The sequence below is a fragment of the Vanacampus margaritifer genome, chromosome 2 (genome assembly GCF_051991255.1).
Source record: "Vanacampus margaritifer isolate UIUO_Vmar chromosome 2, RoL_Vmar_1.0, whole genome shotgun sequence".
Lineage (NCBI taxonomy): Eukaryota > Metazoa > Chordata > Actinopteri > Syngnathiformes > Syngnathidae > Vanacampus > Vanacampus margaritifer.
Window position 1 is genome coordinate 32,846,175 of NC_135433.1, and position 21,519 is coordinate 32,867,693.

The following is a 21,519-nucleotide window of genomic DNA, read 5'->3' on the forward strand; positions in this document are numbered from 1 at the left end:
ATGTATCTTTGTTGATCCAGGCAGTTTAATTTACAGTTAAATACACCATACATGGGTGAAATTGTCAGGATGAACATAGCGTAATGTAAACACAGCCAAATCTGCAATTAGTTTATAGTAGCTGCAATGAGTTTATGAATATGTGAATAGTGTATGATGCGCTCTGAGTAATTATATTTAGTTAGCGTTAGGATTAAGACAGGACCCAGGAAAGCTTCCCAATTTTAAGTGGTCCCTGAACATAAAAAGCTTTGCTCTTTTTTTCAATACCCTACTCTCTTTTCTAGCTTGGTATTGCAATAGCATTCCGTCCTGCTGGTGGCGCTTAGCCTGTAGAAGCTGTTCGCTTTATTTAATTTTGACCGTAGAAGAAGAAATTGGCCAGTCGCCCTGCCTGAGCTCTCAGCAAGGTGTCTCCTGCCTGTCTGTCTCCCTTCCTTCCTTCCTTCCTCCCTCCCAGCCCGACTGCCCGCCCGCCCGCCCGCTGCCGTCCAACGCGACCCCCCGAAGACATACACAGCCCGTTCCGGGTCGTAAACCAAACCACCCTACCTGGCCATCTTTATATTCCACCATGGCGACCAGCGCGAAGCGAAAGCAGGAGGAGACTCATTTGAAGATGCTCCGGGAAATGACTAGCCTTCCCGCGAATAGGAAATGCTTCGACTGTGACCAGCGCGGCCCGACCTATGTCAACATGACAGTGGGCTCTTTCGTCTGTACCACCTGCTCCGGCATCTTGTAAGTCCGATTCTCATTTATGTCGTCCACCCGGTGCGGACGGGGCGTTTACCGGGAAGGGGAAAGCAGGGGAACGTTGCCGGTGGCTGACTTGGCGGTTCCGTTAGCACGTATGCTAGCGTTCAAGTCGAGACAGGTTGGACGCTAATGTGTACGTCTATGCAGAAGCCTTGCAGGAAAACGTGGGAGTCTTCAAAGGCAAATCCGGGCTGGAAAATATGTACGTGGATAAGTGGGATAGGGTCTCATGGGTGTTTTTGGTGTGGTCATGGTAAGCGACGTTTAGTGGTTGACAGAGGTGGCAGAAGTACTCACACTCTGCTCTCGCAAACACCGATTCCAACAGTGAAGACTGAAATGGATAGTTAGTTTTTTTAAACTGTCAATTGCGTATAATAAAAGGAGAAGTACTTATTCAACTCCTTTACATGAGTAAAAGTACAAGTACATACGTACTAAAAAAAGGATTTCTTACTTCAGTCATGTAGAAGTGGCAAAAGCTTTCACGCTGTCTTATACTTATGTAGAAGAAAGGGTAAAAGTACTGATTTAACTCCTTTACTTGAATAAAAGAAAAGTACAGACTGGAATGTATTTGCGTGCGAAACTACAGGGGTACCTCAAGTTACAAACTTAATTCCTTCCGTGGTCCCATTTGTAATGTTTATAAGTCAAGGTAACGTTTCCTATTGAAATGAATGGAAATGTAATTAATCTGTTCCAGACCCCAAATTATGTTTGTATGCGGTTAAAAATAATCACAGTACAATATCACAATAAGTAAAATTATATTTTATTATGAATAAATAACACACAAAACAAACGTAAGTGCTTACTTTTGTTTTGTTTTAAGTGAGGCGTGGAAAAGGACAACAGCTTATTATTATTATTATTATTCAGATGTTTTTTTCTTTTGTTTATGTTCCTTTTTTTCTTACACCAAAAATGGGGCAGGGAACTGGTCTTTTTTGTTTTGCAATGTCAATCATAAAATTATGAGGCTCCTGTTAGAATTGTGATTGGAAGAAGCGTGTGAGTAGTAAAACTAAAAACACAACATGAAGAACACAAAACATTATTTGTTTATAAAAACATCATTAGCGCTAATGCTAAATGATTAGATGATCCCATTCAAATGCTAACTGGAAATTAACATCGACTTTGAGAATGATCTTCCTTCAAATAACAAATATTCACACACAAACACTGTGGACATACAGGTAAGGTAACACTGCTCACTCACAGGCAAATTTCTTCCCAATCTGTGAAAACGAGTTATGTTAAAACTTAGCTAAAGCTAAGAGCGGTCTCATTTTAAGCGTATATTGCAGCTTTTCCATTAGCCCTGTATGGCACGCTACCGCACCGCACGGACCCACACTACACAGCCTCCATTGCATTTCCATTACAACAGGCGCGCGGCGGGATGGGGGTGGGATCATTTGAACTGTTCAAGCTTGCACGCCCGCAGTGTGTGTGGCTCTGCCATAACATTTCACGAATGGCAAGTCGCGTCAACATTGAACCATATTTACAATTTCATATGGACCACAATGGATGAAATATTGCGATCTTGATTTCAAGACCGGCTCGCAAAACTAATTCTGAATGGAGAGCTCAGCCTCATTCATTTAACTGCGGCATGAGCTCTCATTCAAGTGAATGGGAACACACGACCCAGGCTAGTGGTGTGTTTCTTCTTTTCCTTAAGCTTTTCCTTTCAGGGGTCGCCACAGCAAATCAGTTGCCTCCATCTAACCCTGTCCTCTGCATCCTCTGCTCTCACACCAACCTACCTTCATGTCCTCTTTAACTACATCCATAAACCTCCGCTTTGGTCTTCCTCTCGACCTTCTGCCCGGCATTTGGAAACTCAGCATCCTTCTGCCCACTAAGTCTTGTGAACATAAGATCAAATAAATATGGTTAAGAGATAGGGGTGTTAGAAAAAATCAATTGGGCAATATATTGCGATATGACAGCACGCAATTCTCAAATTGATTCAATATGCGGCCGAATCGATTTTTAAACATCAATTTTTTTATGGGTTTATTCAACAAAACGTCTTACTTAGGGTTAGGATTCACACATTAAGCATGGAAGAATGTTATATTAATGGAACATTAAGCCTTAATATTTGATTTCAGTGCTGTTCAAACATGAAACAGACTGCAACTTGTTTGTTAAATGCGGTGGCTCAGTTATAAACCTGAATTTTTAGATAAATAAATACATTTTCATAAAAATCTTACAGTGTACAAGTTTACTGATTAGCATTTTCTAAATTTGAGCAAAAAATAAATAAATCGCCAAAATCAATTTATAGATTCGTATTGAATCGAATCGTGACCTATGAATCGTGATACGAATCGAATCGCCAGGTACTAGGCAATTCACACCCCTATTAAGAGATAAAGTAAATATAATGCTTAAGACTGAAAATGAAGGGGTGGGGGAGCAAAAGGCTTAAACTTTGAACTAGTTGATTTTGGAACGATGAACTTTGTTTGAAAATTTTCAATTATGAACTAGTTTGTTTGAAAATTTGTGAGCTGACCTTTTGAAGTAGTTTGTGTTGAAAATGAACTTTCCCAACACTGAAGGCTGCAAAGATGTTCGCAAACAGTTTACATTTACTTAACTCCATAAAAGTTGTATACTGTTGCGCATTTCGTGAGAGAAGTTGTAAATCTATTTCTTATACTGCATAATGTGACAGATATTTTTTTTAAAATAAATATCTTTATTATATTATATATAACCCCCCACAAACCCTGTGGAGACGCATTTTGCTACCAGTACGGCCGTGCTTCTCACCTTTTCACCCCGATCCGTTTTTTCATGCCTGATTTTGACGTTCGCAACAGAAGACGAGCCCATTTCCATGTACCACTTGTACTTGTAGTACGTATACTTGGTTGCCTCACATGCAAGCATAGGGTCACGGTGTAAATGTCGCCTATAAGTGTGGATGTTTTTTTAGATAAGAAATGATAATATTGAGGTTAGATCCATTTGAGTAGGCTTGTTTTCTTAAAATCGGTCATTGAATGCTTCATTGAAAGAAAGAAGCGGCATGAGCTCTCCATGGAGGGAGGTAAGTGCGTGCAGATTAATTTCTGCCTGTATACAATACGTGAAGTAGGTCATCTCATCGTTGTATCGATCATATTGCTCATGGTTTTGATGAAGAGTTTGGGGGAAGATGACATAACATTTGAATTAGCTTTTGTGAATTTAAAAGACTGTTCGTTGGTACGGTCGTCGGTCCATTTCGCCGTCACGTTTTGTGACCACGGCCGTCAGCACGATGAACAGCAGCAAGCACAGGATAGTGTTTGTACCATTTTAGTCAATGACAGCATATTAAATTAGAGATTAAACATAATTTTGGGGTGCTGTTGTGTCGATGTCAATGTGCAAAAGTATGTGATAGCTTGGCGTGAGTGAAACTAGTAATGAGGAGAATTGCTGGTGTTTTCTTTTTTTTTTCCGAAAAGTTGTCATCTTGGAAGTGAGGCGATTCGGCCCGACAGCAGTGATATGCATAAAATGTATAAATCTGTCACTTAATAATTATATAATATAACACAGTCCTTTGTCCACACTGGTGCAGCAAATGTAGTCTCCAGTTTTGTCGCTGACCTCACACTATAACATGGAAGGCATACTGATTTTGGTTGATGTTAAAGGTGCATTCCCAGGGCAATATGTTGTTTACCAATTGCGGTAACAGATTGATATTCGGGCTGAACAGTTCTGGAAAACAATTGCGGTTATTGGAAAATATTTTTTCCTAGCGATTGTTTAGGCGGTGGGTATTTTGTTGTGACCGGCAACTTTTTTGTGAGCATTATTTTGCCGTGAATGTCTCTTGATTGGTCAATCAGAGGAGCGATAAATTCTTGGCCTGCAGTTGAATGCTGTGATTGCTTGTAGACATTTACAAGCGGTTATGAATAGCATAAATGTGCACACTGCACGGTCACAACGTGCACACAGTCTCATTCAGACGGAGACACCTATTGAGCACTTTTAGCTTAGCGGTTAGCATTGTAAAGTCACGTCAACTAGTTGGTGAGTTGCCGGTCACGGCAAAATAACCACGGCGGATTGTTGATCTTAGCCAAACAATACGCGACCACTTCAGTATTATCCAACCACGGTCTGCTTTTTGTCATAAGAAGTGCGGTTAATAACTCCAACAATGCTCGGTTTAAACTTTTGTTCCCTCTTACGCCGAACAACGGGAGCCGATTTGTTTGTTTTATTAATTTTTTCCTTTCGGACACATTATTACAGGTTACATCGATCACACAATATCATTTGCAACATTGACATCGGGAAAAAAAAGTGACTGGTCCTCATTGAGCTGTGGCAGGGGAGGCTCTCGCAACTCTCCTTAGTGTTCTATTCATTGTGGGTCAATGGGCTACATCTCGTTCTCCCTCAAAAAACAAACGTACTGTATTGGGAAATCAGCACCAATGAACTTGAGTTGAGCAACATGCTCACTGTGTGATGCAGTGAAACCGTTCACTTGTATTTGCTGTTATCTATGGTGTTGTGACACACTTTTAGTTCTGATCTGGGCTCTTGGCTAAAATGTACAGCAGTACATCAAATCAGTGTTTTGCTACCATAACTGTTAGCCTATAGCATAGTTGCATATTAAGTGTCGTAATATTTTTATGTTTTTGGACAAGCACGAATACTTTTTATTTATGCTAATAGGCAACAACATTGGAAAAATCTCAATGAACACCACCAATAAAAAAATGCCACTAAATTTAAATGCAGATATAATGATGTTGTCTCAATTTACTTATACATTTACCTTTTCAGTTTCAATCTGTAATCCGGGGTTGTTTTGTTGAACACAAACCTACTATGCTGTTGAATTAAATACAAACTATGATCCCAAAGCATTTTGATTAGGGGTGCACGATCAGAATTTTCTGGCCGATCACCGATCTTTTAAAAAGTCTGATCTGCCGATCCCGATTTTTGCCAATCCAGATTTTTTTTTTCATTACAAGTAACATATACCTTCAGTGTTCCAATCTTGTTTTAATGGAAAACATTGTACGGTGAAATAATACAAATGGGTTGTTTTAACTGCACATGAAGTAGTTCTCTCAAATAAAAATGAAAATGAGTCATCTCAGCAAAACAGGACAGTGGCTGACTTTTTCAGACCTCTGAGGAGGGAGATGAGATTGGTGGAAAAGATCAGTTTATTTTTAAGGGATTGGCCGATCATTGATCTTCCAAAATTAAGGAAATCGAGGCCGATAAATCGGCAGGCCGATCGATCGGTGCACCCCTAATTTTAATATCACAACGCAAAATAAGGGCTGAACAATTATTTGCATTTGCAGAATATTACTATTTGATAAAAATGCAATCTATTTGCAAAAGCTGTGATTTACAGTAAATGGTCATTATTGGGACATGGGTTTTGGGTTTGGTTTTGGGATTTGTGTACTTACTGTGTTGGTGTTTGCTGGATTATTATTTTTCTCCAGACACTTATTAATTGGCCCGCTAATTTGCTGTTTATAGCTGATTGGTTGTGCTCTGCTGAAATGATGTTCCAGCCAGACTACTGTGAAAAGTGTACTGCACTACACTGACTGAAGTACTCTTTGTGCTGTTTGGTGACACATTAGGTTTAGGAGTGTTAAAAATAATATATACAGTATATCGCGATATTACAGCGCACAATTCCTGAATCGATTCGATATGCGGCTGAATCGATGTTTAAACATACATTTTTTATGGAAATATTCAACAAGACGTCTTAGGGTTAGACGTCTTACTTAGGCCACAAACGTGCACACACGCACTACAACATGGCGGGGCACAGAAAAACCCTGTGAGGAAAGGCACCCAGGAGGAGCTCATCCACACTGAGAGGGACGACTGCCCACCACCACAGGGAGCAATGTCATCCCAGAGACCCCTGGCCCAGATTTACCGCAGCCCGCCCCACACAGAGTGAAGGGCGCCACAGTCCCCCAGGGCTAAGCGGCCCCCAGGACGACCGTCCGCCCGCAGGAGAAGACAGCCATCCCTCCCAGTGCGGAGGCTCTCCCATGATAAAACTGTTATAAGCCTGAAGCTTCAGATCAATAAAAACAAATCATACAAATCTTACAGTGTACATGTACAAGTTTACTGTCTACGATAGTATTTTCTAAATTTGAGTAAAAAAAAAATAAATAAATTTATAGATTCATATCGGGATTAATCTGTATTGAATCGAATCGTGACCCATGAATCGTGATATGGATCGAATCGCCAGGTACTAGGCAATTCATATCCCTAAATAGGTTAGTGATTAGCATTGGCTTCCAAGTTCCTCCGGCCTCTCTCGTTTGATGTTGCATGCTTACGCTACTTCTCATGAGTGGTAATGATGCTTATTAGAAGTGTATTTGTGCCGTCATGGAGGTGAGGATTAGTTACTTAGAGGAGAGGATCTGCACCTTGGGATGATAATGTTTTGCTGCACCATACCAGCTAGCAAGCGCTGCTCGTAGCTTGTGCCTCGATACGGCGCATGTTAGTGCGGTTGAGGTTCGCTCGGAGCTGATTGGTGTGCAAGACCTGTCACTGGTTTGATTGACTGATTGACTGATTAAACAAAGGAATAATCAGACAAATAACTGATTCTAAAAATATTTGATAGCTGCTGCCCTAGTTCTGTCATAGAGCACACTACCTTATAGAAATCTACTTCAAATCATTTTGCCTCATTCTATGGGGTCAAAGAGAACTGCAGAGTTGCATTAATCAGCATTCTCACATCCTTCCACAATTTCTGCTCAGCATAGACTCCGACCTAACTTCTCCAGTACTTTACCTCCAGTGTTGTTTTTAAAACCCTTCCCGCAGGCAGGTTTTTCCACCAGGACTTCTCTACCGCCCCTCCACTAGTCTTCTGGGAACTCTCTCAGCCGCCCTGAAGCCTCCCCAGCAGCTTTTTAACAGGCCTTGCATATTTTGACAAGTAAACACAGCCTCACGTCTCTCCAAGTAAAGAGTAGACCTAATAGCGTATGATAAAAAAAAAAGTCTTTAAACACAACTTTAAAATAAATGCGCATTTAAACACATTCATATATTTTGACAGAGCAAGAGCAATCGATAACAAAAATATTTCTAGAGTGTAGCTATCCATCTATGCTCAGTAAACAAATCATGTTTTTTTCCAAACTTAAAATTTCATAATATACATCAATAAAAATGTCCAAAGATGTTTATTATAAAAAGAACATACAGATGTCACTTTTTGTAGATGTTAAAAGCAGAATTGCGGTGGACTGGAATTCAAGAACCTTCATCAAAAACTATGGTGAGATGATTTTTTTTTAAGTCTTGGAAAAGTTGGATGATTCCATTCAAAAAGTTAAACTTTCATTGATTATAGATTTAGGGCCCACAATTTTAAACAAAGTATTAATTTGCTTGTTTCAATTTTTATTTTTTTTTTATTTTATTTTTACATACTTTCGGCTTCCAGCTTGTAAAAGCCACGAAAACAGGATTTCAAAAAATTCCAATACTGTGAAGAAATCACCATGTATACTGTTTTGCAGAGGAAAATAAAAAGACAGAAATTAGGATCATATCAAATTAATGAAAATATGGTCTTTTCAAAACGCTATGTCAATCTAGTACTTTTGATTTATTTTTATCGATGTGATCCTGCATGCAGATTTCATCTTCCAGCGCGACCTGGCCCCTGCCCACACCGCCAGTAGCACCAAAACCTGGTTTGATGCCCACGCCTACACAGTGCTTGACTGGCCAGCTAACTCGCCCGACCTAAACCCAATTGAGAATCTATGGTGTACTATAAAGAAGAAAATGAAGGCCACCAGAAGAGCTGACAGCAAGCATCAAGAAAACCTGGGCTTCCAGGACCCCCAGGCAATGCTACGGCACATCGAGGAGGCGATTAAAGCAAAGGGATTCCCAACCAACTACTGAAGATTGACATATCGTTTTGAAAATACAGTACAATCCATCTTTTCTTTTTTTCAGTCTTCACATTTTTTTAAACCCTGTCTTTGTGGGTTTTACAAGCTGGAAGCCCATATTGTGTAAACATACTAAAAAATAAACAATGTAATACTTTAATTTGTTGAAATTGTGGGCCCTCAATCTATAATCAATGAAAGTTTCACTTTTTGAATTGAATTATGGAAATGAATCAACTTTAACAATTTTTGGGGGAATGGGTCTGTCATTTGTTTTCAGTCTTTAGAAAGACACTTGATTGGGATGAACATTGGCACTTGTATAATAGGTTTGTATGTAAAAATGTCAGCACTAAAATTCAAAGCCCTAAAAAAACTCAGTAGTGATTTAATGTGTTTTATATGTCTACATTTCACACATCTTGTGCACCCCACTGGGTGTGGCTTGCTTTTTTCTTCATCTCAAACTGTTACGTCATCGATGGAAGGAGGCAAGCATCGTAATGTTTCCTGGCTTGTTTTATCACTTTCTGTTGTCACCTAGAGTCTAAAAACGGTGACCAGTCGTCACCAAAACATGCATATGCACATTCCTACTGTTGTCCACCCGCACCTAAATTAAATATGAAAGCGAATGGCACATATTTTGGGAATTTATTGATGTGAGCCCTTGCTTGACTTTAGGTTACTGATTTCTCCAAAACAAATGGGTAAAATTGAAAATGCATGCTATTATAATTTTCCTGATCAACTCATTTGCTCCCCAAAACCTATAAATATGTTCTATTTTAAATGTTTTAGGTGTCCCAAAGACGTATTTAAATGTTTGAAGTGTTCCCAAAACGTATTTATACGTTTTTAATGGTTTTTTTTATGCTAGAGCATACAGAAGGCTTTGATGCAGCCTCTCAACTGCAAAGAACGGTTGAAGAAAGGGTAGTTATTACACAAAGAGCCAGCAGAGCATAAGAAATGAACCAGGGCCATGTTGAAAAAAAGCTCTTTTCCCAATGTTTTAAACAGATTTGTGAATAATGATGAAACTTAGCTATATTCTAATGCTAATTGTTACAAAACGGAAACAGATAGAAATATACTTTTTTTCTGATGAAAGAAGACACTTTAATCTTTCTTTTGGTAGGTTTCATGTTTTTATAGCAATAGAACACGATATTCTGTTTTATTGAAAATGGCTGGGAGTGAATGAGTTAAAAATACATAATGTGAGTTTCTGAGTGAAAAATGAGCCACCCACTGGACGATCAGTCAAACCTGCTGCCATCTACTGGTGGATAGAGGAATTACACCCAAAATAAATGAGCGTCAAAACAAAAGTTATAATATAAACTGCACCAAACAAAATCTGCAAAATAACGGGACCGCAAACCGCGAACTCGCGATGGAGGGGGGTTTGCTGTATGAGCGTTCTACTAACAACAGTACACTTGCATTGCCACAAAATGCTCTGTCTTTCACTCTCTTGCTTTCTGGTCTCTTTCACACGCAATCACACACACACATATTCAACATAACTGTAATAAACCAGTATGCCATGGCAGGCTTTCTCTGTAAATTAAATACATGTCTTAGCTTTAGAGTTGAAGGCAATGAATGTGAAATGCTGGGAAATACATATGCTTCCCATCACACTACAGACCGCTTCCAAGTTTTTGGACGCCGTGTTACATGCTATAGGGTGTAGTTGTGTGCACCCCATTTTACTATGGCGGACTATGTTACTCATTCACAAACAATTTAGAAACTCTCACTTCCACGACAATCACGTTTCTTCTTAAGATGACGAGTGGCTTTAGTGACTTTGATGCTGTTTAATGCAGTGCGGAGAGTGGCCGATCCTTTCCAAACTAGCTAGAAAAATTCTGCTGACTCATTAGACTGGTTCCTCTGTTAGAATTTTCTTTGTATCCTGTCTTTGCTTGTGAACACACACAACAGCGACGTCTCTTTCTCTGATATAGCTTGCTGTGAGAGACTTACTGGTGACCCCGGGTAGTTTAAAAATGAATTTCACCATCTTCAGAGTTCAGACAGTCAGGTCTGTTGCTGTAGTCATGTGACTTCAAAAGTCTTCAAAATGCAAAACCTGGATTGTAATCTTGTGTCGTGGAGGTTTATTTTTTTCTGTTAAATGTTCTCAATGTTGTTGTTGACATTCTAGTCATGACTAAGGCTTGTATGTTTAAACCCAAGTGAGAGGATACATCAGTTGTGTTGATGCTTCACACATTAAGCTTTCCAAGTGATTTACTCGTGATCATTCAGCTTTGGTTTGAATTCAAGGAATGCAGTGGCAGTAAATGCATGCCGCAGTTGTTTAGTGTTTAGTGTTCTTTGCTACTGCGGACGCACGCACACAAGGCATTGGGTTGCATCCAGCTTCTCTTATATTTTAGATAACAAAAATCCTTTCCCCCCCACAGGCGAGGGCTGAACCCCCCACACAGAGTGAAGTCAATCTCTATGACTACTTTCACACAGCAAGAAATTGAGTTCCTACAGAAACACAACAATGAGGTAACACACACTCGCGCAACACTGTCGAACATCTTGGAATAGTCATGATGCTCTGGCTTTAATTTTCAAGTTTCAGACTGTTTTTTTAAATTTTTTTAATTCTGCTTTGTCAACTTTATTGGCATTCCTTCTCCTGACTCCTCCCATTTCTCATCATCCCCTCACCTTCCCCCTCCCTGCTACTTTGTCTCACCTCTCTCTCGGTCTACCCACTCAAATCCAACCCCTTCATTCCTCTAAATGCCCCTCCACCCCCCACCCCGCTATAGGTCTGTAAACACATCTGGTTGGGCCTCTATGATGACAGGACGTCAGTTGTTCCAGATTTCCGGGAGCCACAGAAAGTGAAAGAGTTCCTCCAGGACAAATATGAAAAGAAAAGATGGTATCCTAAACTTGCAGTTGTGCTTGAAAGTTTACATACCGTTGGGGTTTGTAAACTTCTGAGCACAACTGTAAATGTACAAACGCTACACAAACATGCTGCTATGAATTGTCACAAATTCACATGAATATCACTACTCGTGTGAACTTCGAAAATATCAAAACAATTTTGGATTTTATGGGCATTAAGTCTTTTTCTTATCATACAATGCGCTGTTTTTACTTTTTTGCTTGGTCTGCAACAATAAGCTGTTGTTCAGTTATTTGTTTTGTAGTGTATTCATATGAAACTGGGATTTGGTTGTTTGCAGCCACTATTGTACTGTTGGATTGACACTGTTAAGTAGAAACCTGTAATTTTGGCATTTAGTACCTGGGCCTTCAGTAGGGGCTGATTGCATCTCTTAATACAATCAAGTTGTGACTATAGAAACTTAATCTACGGTACAAAAACACAATACAGAGAACTTTGACTATTCACGGGGATCACAGCCAACCTCTGCTGCAAATTGATTTGTAGTTAAGTTAAAGCACTTACTATATATATATAGCACCAATGTCATGCATCTAGCTAGCATGTACACAATAATGAACCCATATTACATAAGGCCTAATAATAAATAACATGCTAGCACAAACTGACATGAAATCATACATGGACAAATGCAGGCTAACAAATTGTATTATGTCATTAAACTTAACCTTTTGGCATTTCTTTGCAATTGTAATTGTTAAATGGTAGGGAACACAGGCAAATTTTATCCACACAGTAGACTACACTGGCATCTATGCATTTGGGAGAGGAGCAGAAACTAACTTTCAGTTATGACTGCATGCAAGGTGCTTTCAAGAACCGCCAACAAAACGGGTCATCAAGATTCTATTAGATGCTGCCAAAGAAATAATTTAAATTGCTTTGGTCTGAACACAAAATTGACATATAAATGAGAACTGGAGTGTTGGAATATGCAATTTTGCAAGCGTGTATTGTCCATGTGCAATGTACATCATCTGGAGCAGCTCAGAATCTATATTTATTTAATAACATGACAAAAAACATTTAAAAATATTCAATAAAGCACATCATACTCGCCAGAGATGATGATGATGATGATGATGATGATGATGATGATGATTAAATATATGAATGTCTCCAGATCACTACAGATGTCTTTTCCTCATTTACCTTGACTATAACAAATTTGCTCTGAACCGACCAATCAGAGGAAGGAATAATGATATCACCAAATATCAGCTCATTGGCATTGTGAGGATGAATTTGAAATAAGATTGTTAAAGAAATAGTCCCATTGCTAATATAGTTGAAATGACATGAGCCAGCAAAACTGACTGACTCAGAAGGCCCTGGGCAGATTAAACTGACTAGGCAACACATTAGAGGCTGAAATCTGATTGGAAAGTCTGAAAAAGTCTAATATCAATCTACACATACTGAAAGCAGTGCAACCGAAAGAACTGCTATGAAATGAAGAGGAGAGACTGTTGGGAATAAATTATTACAATTTCATGGAATAAATATTAGAATTTAGGTTGTAAACATAGCTCAGTGTTTCTGACAGCGTTGTTTCGCCAGCACGGAACGCCACTGCTTGAATCAGTGATTACTGCATTTAAATCCGAGTGTTTGCCTTCAGTCATGAGAGAGAAAGTTTAAAATCTTAATGTCCCCTGAATTTGAAGGTATGTTCCTCCAGACCAGGCCAGGTCAGTCATAAGCGTCCAGGCATCTGGCTCCTCAGCTAGCAGCACTGGCAGTACCCCAGAAGTGCAGCCTCTCAAGACCTTGCAGCTCAACAAGACACCACTTCGTCAAGTAAGCAAATACATATTGAATCCCACTTGCAATCTCTTTAGACATATGATTTTGGGAACATGTCTTATGTCCAGTCTCCAGGGTTAGTGCGCTCCCACGCTCACATCACAGCCCAAGAGAAAAAGTTTGACCTGCTGTCGGACTTGGGTGGTGACATCTTTGCTGCCCCACCCAACCAAGCTGTTGCTTCCACCAACTTTGCCAACTTTGCACATTTTCCAAGCCAATCAGGTAATTAAACAACCACCCGTGTTCCAAGAACGTCATGTACATCCTGTCATCATTCCATTACATTACTCTTTTATTCATCATCCAATTTTCCCTTGTTGTTGGCTGCAGCAACTCAGGGTAATACAGACAGCAACTTTGCAAACTTCGATGCATTTGGAAACACTGCAATTCCATCCCACCTGAGCACGTCACCCCCCACAAAGTCCTTTTCCACAGGTACCCTCCCCCCTCCATCTCCATCAGCTTGTTCATGTTCACTCATCTCACTGTTTCGTTTTTTTTACATTCATACATGTTGGTATATATTAATTTCAAAGTTTCTCATCCTCACTGAGATAGCTGTGGTAAAAAAATTTTTGGGGGCTGTTTAAAAAATCTCGTGGGGCATCGGTAGCTTAAAACGGGGGCTGCTGAAAACATGGTGTAAATGCAGCCAGCCAATTGGAAGGACAATAATGAAACTTCTCTTTCCAACTCTATAAAAATATAGCCTGTCAGAAAAACATACATATGCTTATAGTGAGAAAGGAAAAAAACAACCTATCTCAACAGGAGGAGGCATACCAATTCCATCCAGGTCAAGTGCGCTCCCCATCCAGTCCCAAACCGGGAGCTGCACAGAGGATCGCTATGCTGCTCTAGCAGAGTTGGACAACAAGCTAAGCTCCTCTGCAGGCAGCAGTGTGCAAGGGTGAGAGACTAGTGGACATACAGTACACTCAGCCAAGTCACTCATGCACATTTTTTTTCTTTATAGGAGCAACTCTGCTCATGTTTGAAATACTTGAAAAGTCTTGAATTAACTTTGATAATAATTTGAGTATCGTGTTTACAAGAAGGCAGAGAAATGTTTCAAGTATTAATGAGAACAAAAAGATGCATCATGATTTCTAGGAATATTAAATGGCTCTAATGCAATAACACAGGCTTGTCATGACAGGAATTTATTTGGTCCAGTGCTTGGCTCATCTCCAGCTCAGAATGCACCTGTTCTACCCAGCATGCAGCCCGGCTTTGGAGGTGACTCGTATCATAGTGATCCTTTTTTCGAAGGAAAATCTATATTTTTTTTTTGTCATGTAATGGGTTGGTCCAAGACTTGCTTTTTAAAATCGACGCTTCCATTTAGGTGTCCCTTCCACAAATCCCTTCGTTGCTGCGGCCGTTGTCTCGGAGATGGCCATCAACCCTTTCCAGGCCAATGGCAGAGCTCCTGCTGCAGGTGTGCGCACTTTGTAGCACACATGGACATCTTTTTCTTGTTTGGTACTTAGTTGTGGTTAGGACAGGGCTGGGCAAAGTATGTGACACATACAGCCCGCGGCACACTGAGCATTTACATTATCACGAGTCCGGTAATATTTGTTGTTTAATTTGTCGTTCATTTTTGTCCCCTCAAGTTGGTTAAGTAAATGTATGTATTCATTTATCTATGGTAATTAAATCATTTAGGTTAGTTGATTCATTGTAAATAATAAAATGAAAAATACTACAGTTGTTTTTTTTATAGTATTGAAAAATGGCATTTGACAAACTACATTAATAAAAATGCACATTTGAAATGGACAATTAATTTTTTTGTTTAAACTTTAACATAAATATTTCAAATTCCTGTTTTTACTTAATTAAATGAATAGAAATGTTTATCTTCACTGTTAATTGATGTCATGAAATAATAGTTTGATTTATTTATTTAAAATATATATTTTTGTACTTTATAAAATAGTTTTAATTGAAATTTAAAAACTGAATGAATGACAATTTTATGATTAAAAGAAGCTATTTTGCATATTTAATGTTTTGACTAACCTTTGCCAACTAAAATTATTACTTTTTAACTGTAAATAAAAGTTAGTAAAATATATTTTGTACAGTTCTCTATTTTTATAGACTAATTGGTTAATAGGCAAAATCCACCTGTTTTCATCCATCTTTTTCAACTGAAAATAACATCACTGTTGCTCAGGGCTCAGTTAATGACCAATCACGGGTCACCTATTTTCTCAAACTGAGCCGTGATTGGTTGCTGCCTGAGCCCTGAGCAACTGCAATGTCATTTTCAGTCAACAGCAAGTGACAAGGCCGCCCCCTGAGATGGATAAAACTGTGTGGATTTTGCTGCTTAACTCATATTCCACAAATGTAATATTAATCAAAATGGCACGTTTAGACTAGTGGGGGCACATGCAACATATTATTGTATATAGACATTTTTGGGGGGTTGACTTCCCCTCTAAAGTTCCTCACTAAAATAGAGTATTTTACAAACACGCTTGAACGTTTTCTTTATAAACCTCACTTATGAATGACCTGGCTCCCTTGTCCATTTCCAAATTCAAACGTGGCCCTTGAGCACAAAAGTTTGCCCACCCCTGAGTTAGACGTTCAAGTAAGCTTAGATAATTGCCTGTGTTCTTAGAACTGTTTCCTCCTTGTGTTGTGTTTATGTTGCGTATGTGTGTTGTAGCCGCCTCATTTGGTACTGGCTCTATGAGCATGCCCGCTGGCTTTGGGAATTCGTCTTCCTACTGCCTCCCGACCAGTTTCAGCGGAAACTTCCAACAGCAATTCCCTGGCCAGGCCCCCATCCCTTACTCTCAACCTGGGGCCTACCACCCTCAGTCCAATGGTTAGTGGCCTCCCGCATCCCTGTGTCTTTGTAACCCCACGCAGCATCTGCCACTGATTTCTTTGCACGCATTTTGATTTTCTGAGCATGATGATGGCTATTTGCCTTGGGAATTGTCGCTTCTGCATGCAGGGAACGAAAAGTCACATCTTGTCAGTAGCAGTTACTGCGCAGTGATTTGAGTTTGCATACTGGTTGTCAGTTCACTGAATGCTTTTATTTGTATCAAGGGTTCTCAAACTTTTTGGGGTCCAGGGGCCCCTTACAGGTGAGAATTTGTTCAAGGACTCTCTTATAATCCCAGCGTCGATTAAATATCATTGGCACGTGCACGGCTAATTGCCATTGGAATTTTTAATTTTCAACCATAGGGATGTAACGATTTACTCATGCCCCGATTTTTAGTTCTGACGCTCATGCCGGAGCTGTTTCCTTTCTTTGTGAGAACTTGGCTTGTTTTGGGGGTACTTTGAATAACAGAAGGGCACATTTGAACAACGCTCTTGAGTTTTTGATGGAGTACGTGCTCCTGACATATTTCCGTGAATCAACTTGTATAACAAGCGACATATAGTTTTGTTTGCCATTAAAGAGTGGCTATGGTTAACCTGGCATCCTGAACGAGTTATTTTATTTTTTACATTGATGCATATTTTGAGCCGTTTAAATCGATTTTGGATGAATCGTTAATTACATCCCTATTCAACCAAAAATATTTGTGACCTGGTTAATAGTGAAATTGAACCTTATGAAATGTTTTTAAGGCTGAAACAGTGTATTTCTGAAAATAGTCACATTTTAGCTAATGTCAAGTTAATATTCCTTTCCTTATATTCACTTACTCCCCCTTTAAATTTCATTTTTAAACTTTCCTTTTTTTCCTCTATCGTAAAGGTGCACCCCAATATTCTTGTATGAAATTTTCTTCCTATATTGTATTATTAGAGTTTCCTATAATGGAGAAAAGACCAGTCGTTCATCTCTGTTTTAAAAGTATAATCTGTGATATGCTGTGGAGATTCAACCGTAGTCCTACGGATTAATAATAATAAATCAAATTGAAGGGGAATGTTGAAATATTAGACTAATGACCATATCGCTGGCGTTGGTTGGAAATCTCCTAAATTACAGTTTGGCAAATTTCATTTTTTTTGGTCTGTCCACATGTGTTGGTGTCATTTTTACAAATTATTAACCAATCTTAAATGTTGAAAATGGCTTGATGTCTTTGATGATGCAATGTTAATGGTTGAACAAACGATGACGGTTTTGGAGGTACAAGGCTTTGGCCCGACGCCAGCGATATATGAACCATCCATTTTCTTAACCATGTATATAATAATGCACTTACTTACTCACACAAATGATACAACATAATTTATTGCAGATTATTTTGCCAAGCCCCAAAATATGGTTACGGGCTTTCGGGTGATCTGGGGAACCCATCTTGAAAATACTGTAATTGTTGGCCAAAGGCCCAATGAACACATTTTATACTTCCTTTAGGGCTCACTCAACTCCTGAATACAATTTGGCGTGCTGGGGTTTCGTCCCCTCTCACTTCATCCTTCCAGTCTAACTCGCTCCATATAAAACAATTGATAAGTTTGATCAAGTTCAAGGTCCCTGTTTGTCTTTCTTCCTAAGGCCCTGCATTCCCAGTCTATGGTCCAAACAAGCCCTCCATGACGCCGTTCGGTCAGCCCATGGCTGGTCCTGGCATGTCCAATAACCCCTTCATGGTGAGCATGAGCATCCTGTGACTGAACGTAGACATGCAATTGTAGTATTTTCCAGGTATGAGTAACTGGATGACTTTTTAATTGATCCTCCCCACATTTGAAAACAGATGTCTGTACTTTCTACTCATGACTTTGTCAAAATAGTCTCATTACTTTTTTAAACCATGGCAAATGACCGACGGAAATAAAATAGAGGCCGCTTCAACTGTGGTTGAGATCTTGATTGACTGATTGATTGATTGAATGAGCTTTTAGGGCAGGGGTAGGGAACCCTGGTCCTCGAGAGCCGCTATCCTGCCTGTTTTCCATGTCTCCCTCCATCAACACACCTGATTGATGAACACGATCAGGCTTCTACAGAGCTTGCTGATTAGCTTATCAGTTGAGTCAGCTGTGTTTGAGGAGAGAGACATGGAAATGGACAGGACATTGGCTCTCGAGGACCAGGGTTCCCTATCCCTGTTTTAGGATCTTATAAGGCGGGGAAAACAAGCAGAGCAGCAACATGGAGGAGCGTAAACTTTGGAGCATTAACAACACGGATGCAACAGATTCAGAGAAGCAAAATTCGTTCCCATTCATTGCCATTTTGAACAGAATTCCTATCTTACAATCCAAGAAAGAATCGTGGATAAATGTCTTGTGCCAGCCTAAAAACTCACACCATTGATTTTTTGTTTGTGATTTATTTTTTTCATGGGTTTTACAGTACTGGTATACTTAAATTGACTTACTGCAATATTTCAAACCAGGAGAACAGATAAACACTATGGGCACACTAAGGCTATGTTCACACTGCAGGTCTTAATGCTCAATTCCGATTTTGAGTAAGCGTTCACATTACCTATTAATTGCGACCTCAGTCTGTCTGCTGTGTGGACGTAATGCGCCCCCCGAAACGACACGCATACGAAGAAAGGGGATACAACGTCAGTCACAACGCTGTGTTTGCCGAAGTAAATACCTCGTGAGGTTCAGCATGTCAGGGCCACGGACTTTTATAAGTCCGTCGTTGGGGCTCATATTTTTACCATCTCATAGCTATAGAAGAATGATGCGGGAAGGGGTAGAAATAATATTTTGTGAAAATGAGGCGAGCCTGTTCGAGCGCCTCAGCTCACGGAGATCTCTCCTTTTTTTCCTCTCCCTAACGATGACGTCACGTCATTGCCGCTAAATTACAGCCTGCCTGGCTGAATGACCAATATCACCACCACAAATGTCATCTTTAGACTTCATGTTTTAAGTGGGTTTAAATTAAAGTCAAATATAAAAGTCACAACTGGTACTCGAAACAACTTTGCCGATTCACGTACATCTCCCGAGCCGAGCAGACCTCCCGGATGCGTCAAGCATAAATCAAGCTTAATGTCCCCGCCCGAGCGGAGCGCATATTAGGATTTTTTTATGACGTCGAGGTTGGATATAGCCGTTCAGACTGCGGTCGCATTGCAAAAATTCGGATACGTATCCGATCTAAGACCACATATGAAAGTGACACAGGTCGGATATGACAAAATTGGAATTGAGCCGTTCAGACTGACATAAAAAAGTCAGATGCAGGCCACATTTGGACAAAAAATCCAATCTGGCTTGCACTTGCCTGCAGTGTGAACGTAGCCTAATTTAGGCGCTGCTGTCAACCACAACTCATGGCCAGACACTCCCCCGCAAACTCACCGATGTCACATACTGCCCCACCAGGCCTCGTCTCTGAAACGTGCATGTAAGCACATATCTATACATTTGATAAGTAGTTTTCCTGTTGTTCAAATACATTGACATTGATTTAAAGCAGGGGTGCTCAAGTTCGGTCCTCGAGAGGCCCTATCCAGCCTGTTTTCCATGTTTCCCTGCTGCAGCGCAGCTGAATCTAATGATCAGCTAATCAGCAAGCTTTGCAGAAGCCTGATAACGATCCTCATCATGAATCAAGTGTGTTAGTGGAGAGAAACACGGAAAACAGGCTGGATAGGGGCTCTCGAGGACCAAATTTGAGCACCCCTAATTTGAAGTGTTTTTTTTAAAGCATGTTGGATTATTTTTTTTTAATATGGCTGTGGTTTACTCTATAATTGACAGAAAAACTTACTTTTGTCCTCAAGTAAATTTCAGATTATACACCCCCCCCTTTTTTATTTTTATTTTTTTAAATATTTTTTTTTAAACAGTATTTTTTAGTTCTGCTTAAATTCAGAATGTCAGTAGTTGTACCACTTCTGTTCATTCCTGTGACCCCTCTTGTTATTGCAGGCAGGGGCCCCCACCGGACCATTCCCATCAACCAACCCGTTCCTGTAGCACAATTCCCAGTCCTCATCACCAGAGGGCAGCATGCAGCACATTAGTCAACACACCGTTCAGTCGCACTATTAGTGGCACTACATTTCTTTCCACACAGTTTACACTATGAAGGAGAACAAATGACTTTATTGAAGACTAAGGGACTGTTAGGTTGAAAATGTTTGGACTATATACAATGCATTGTTTTTTTTTTTTTAATTTGTTTATGCCTGTACGCTGTGTGCATATCATCATTTGTAATCATATTTACGTATGACGTATAACGAGGACTGTGTTAACAAAAGTGAATAGGCACACGTTGTGTAAAAAAAAAAAAACACTACACAATATTTTAAGTAAGCGTTTACAATTTACCAACAGGGTTATAACTAGATAAATCCGTGATCTGGGGTTTGACCCAACCATGGAGAAGCAGGTTTTTCATTTCAAAAAGGGATTTGTTTTTGTTATCCTAGCATAAATGCTACTAAACTGGCACTTAGGCCCACATTGTCCATGAATAGCCTTCACAAGCAGAGTTACTCTTGCCAATAACCTATAGGAGCTTGCAAAAATGGTGTACCGTAAATCCATGTAAGTTGGTTGACATTCTGTATTGCTGTTATTGAAAGTTGTGAAACCAAAGGTCATCAGTTGGAAACCAAGGCCAGATCTTTTGCGTAACTGAAGGCAAGTGGACATGAGCACAAATGCAGTAAAGTGTCCAGAACATTTGGATAAATTGTGCAAAATGATCCAAATAACCTCTCGCTGTCAGATGAGCAGGTCTCGGATGTTGACAACGTGCAAACCATGTTAATGTGAGCTTCCTCAGCGTGGGCCCGACTGCATTCAGGTCTGAGTTTCAATCTAGGCCTTGTTTTATTATTGGTTTACTTGGGTCTCAATTGTGCCGCTTGTGACTAACAAATACATTTCATGTGTTTCTTGTCTTTACAAGAATAGCTAAGTCAATGTGTACATATATAAATATATGTATAAATAAATTAAAAGATTTTTAAATACTGCATCCTTGTAGTTATTTGAGCAAGAGTTAGCTGTACTAGGGGTTCTCAAAATGGGGTCCCCAGATAATATTGTATCATTAAAAAGGGCATACCTGCTGGACATATGGGGACCAATTAGCCAATA

At 39.7% G+C, this 21,519-nt stretch overlaps 1 protein-coding gene across 2 annotated transcripts; it reads left to right on the forward strand.

The window, feature by feature from the left end:
* Positions 1-398: 398 nt before the first annotated feature.
* Positions 399-21,395, forward strand: agfg1b (ArfGAP with FG repeats 1b). Of its 2 annotated transcripts, XM_077557601.1 has the most exons (12): positions 399-741; positions 11,171-11,264; positions 11,534-11,649; positions 13,350-13,482; positions 13,557-13,713; positions 13,822-13,929; positions 14,266-14,404; positions 14,654-14,733; positions 14,843-14,935; positions 16,181-16,342; positions 17,990-18,084; positions 20,338-21,395. In XM_077557601.1, the coding sequence occupies exons 1-12, from the start codon at positions 575-577 to the stop codon at positions 20,383-20,385; spliced, it is 1,392 nt and encodes a 463-aa protein (XP_077413727.1). In that variant the 5' UTR covers positions 399-574; the 3' UTR covers positions 20,386-21,395. The 2 variants fall into 2 exon arrangements, with proteins under 2 accessions (XP_077413727.1, XP_077413728.1); XM_077557602.1 differs by lacking the exon at positions 13,822-13,929.
* The last annotated feature ends 124 nt before the right edge of the window (positions 21,396-21,519 follow it).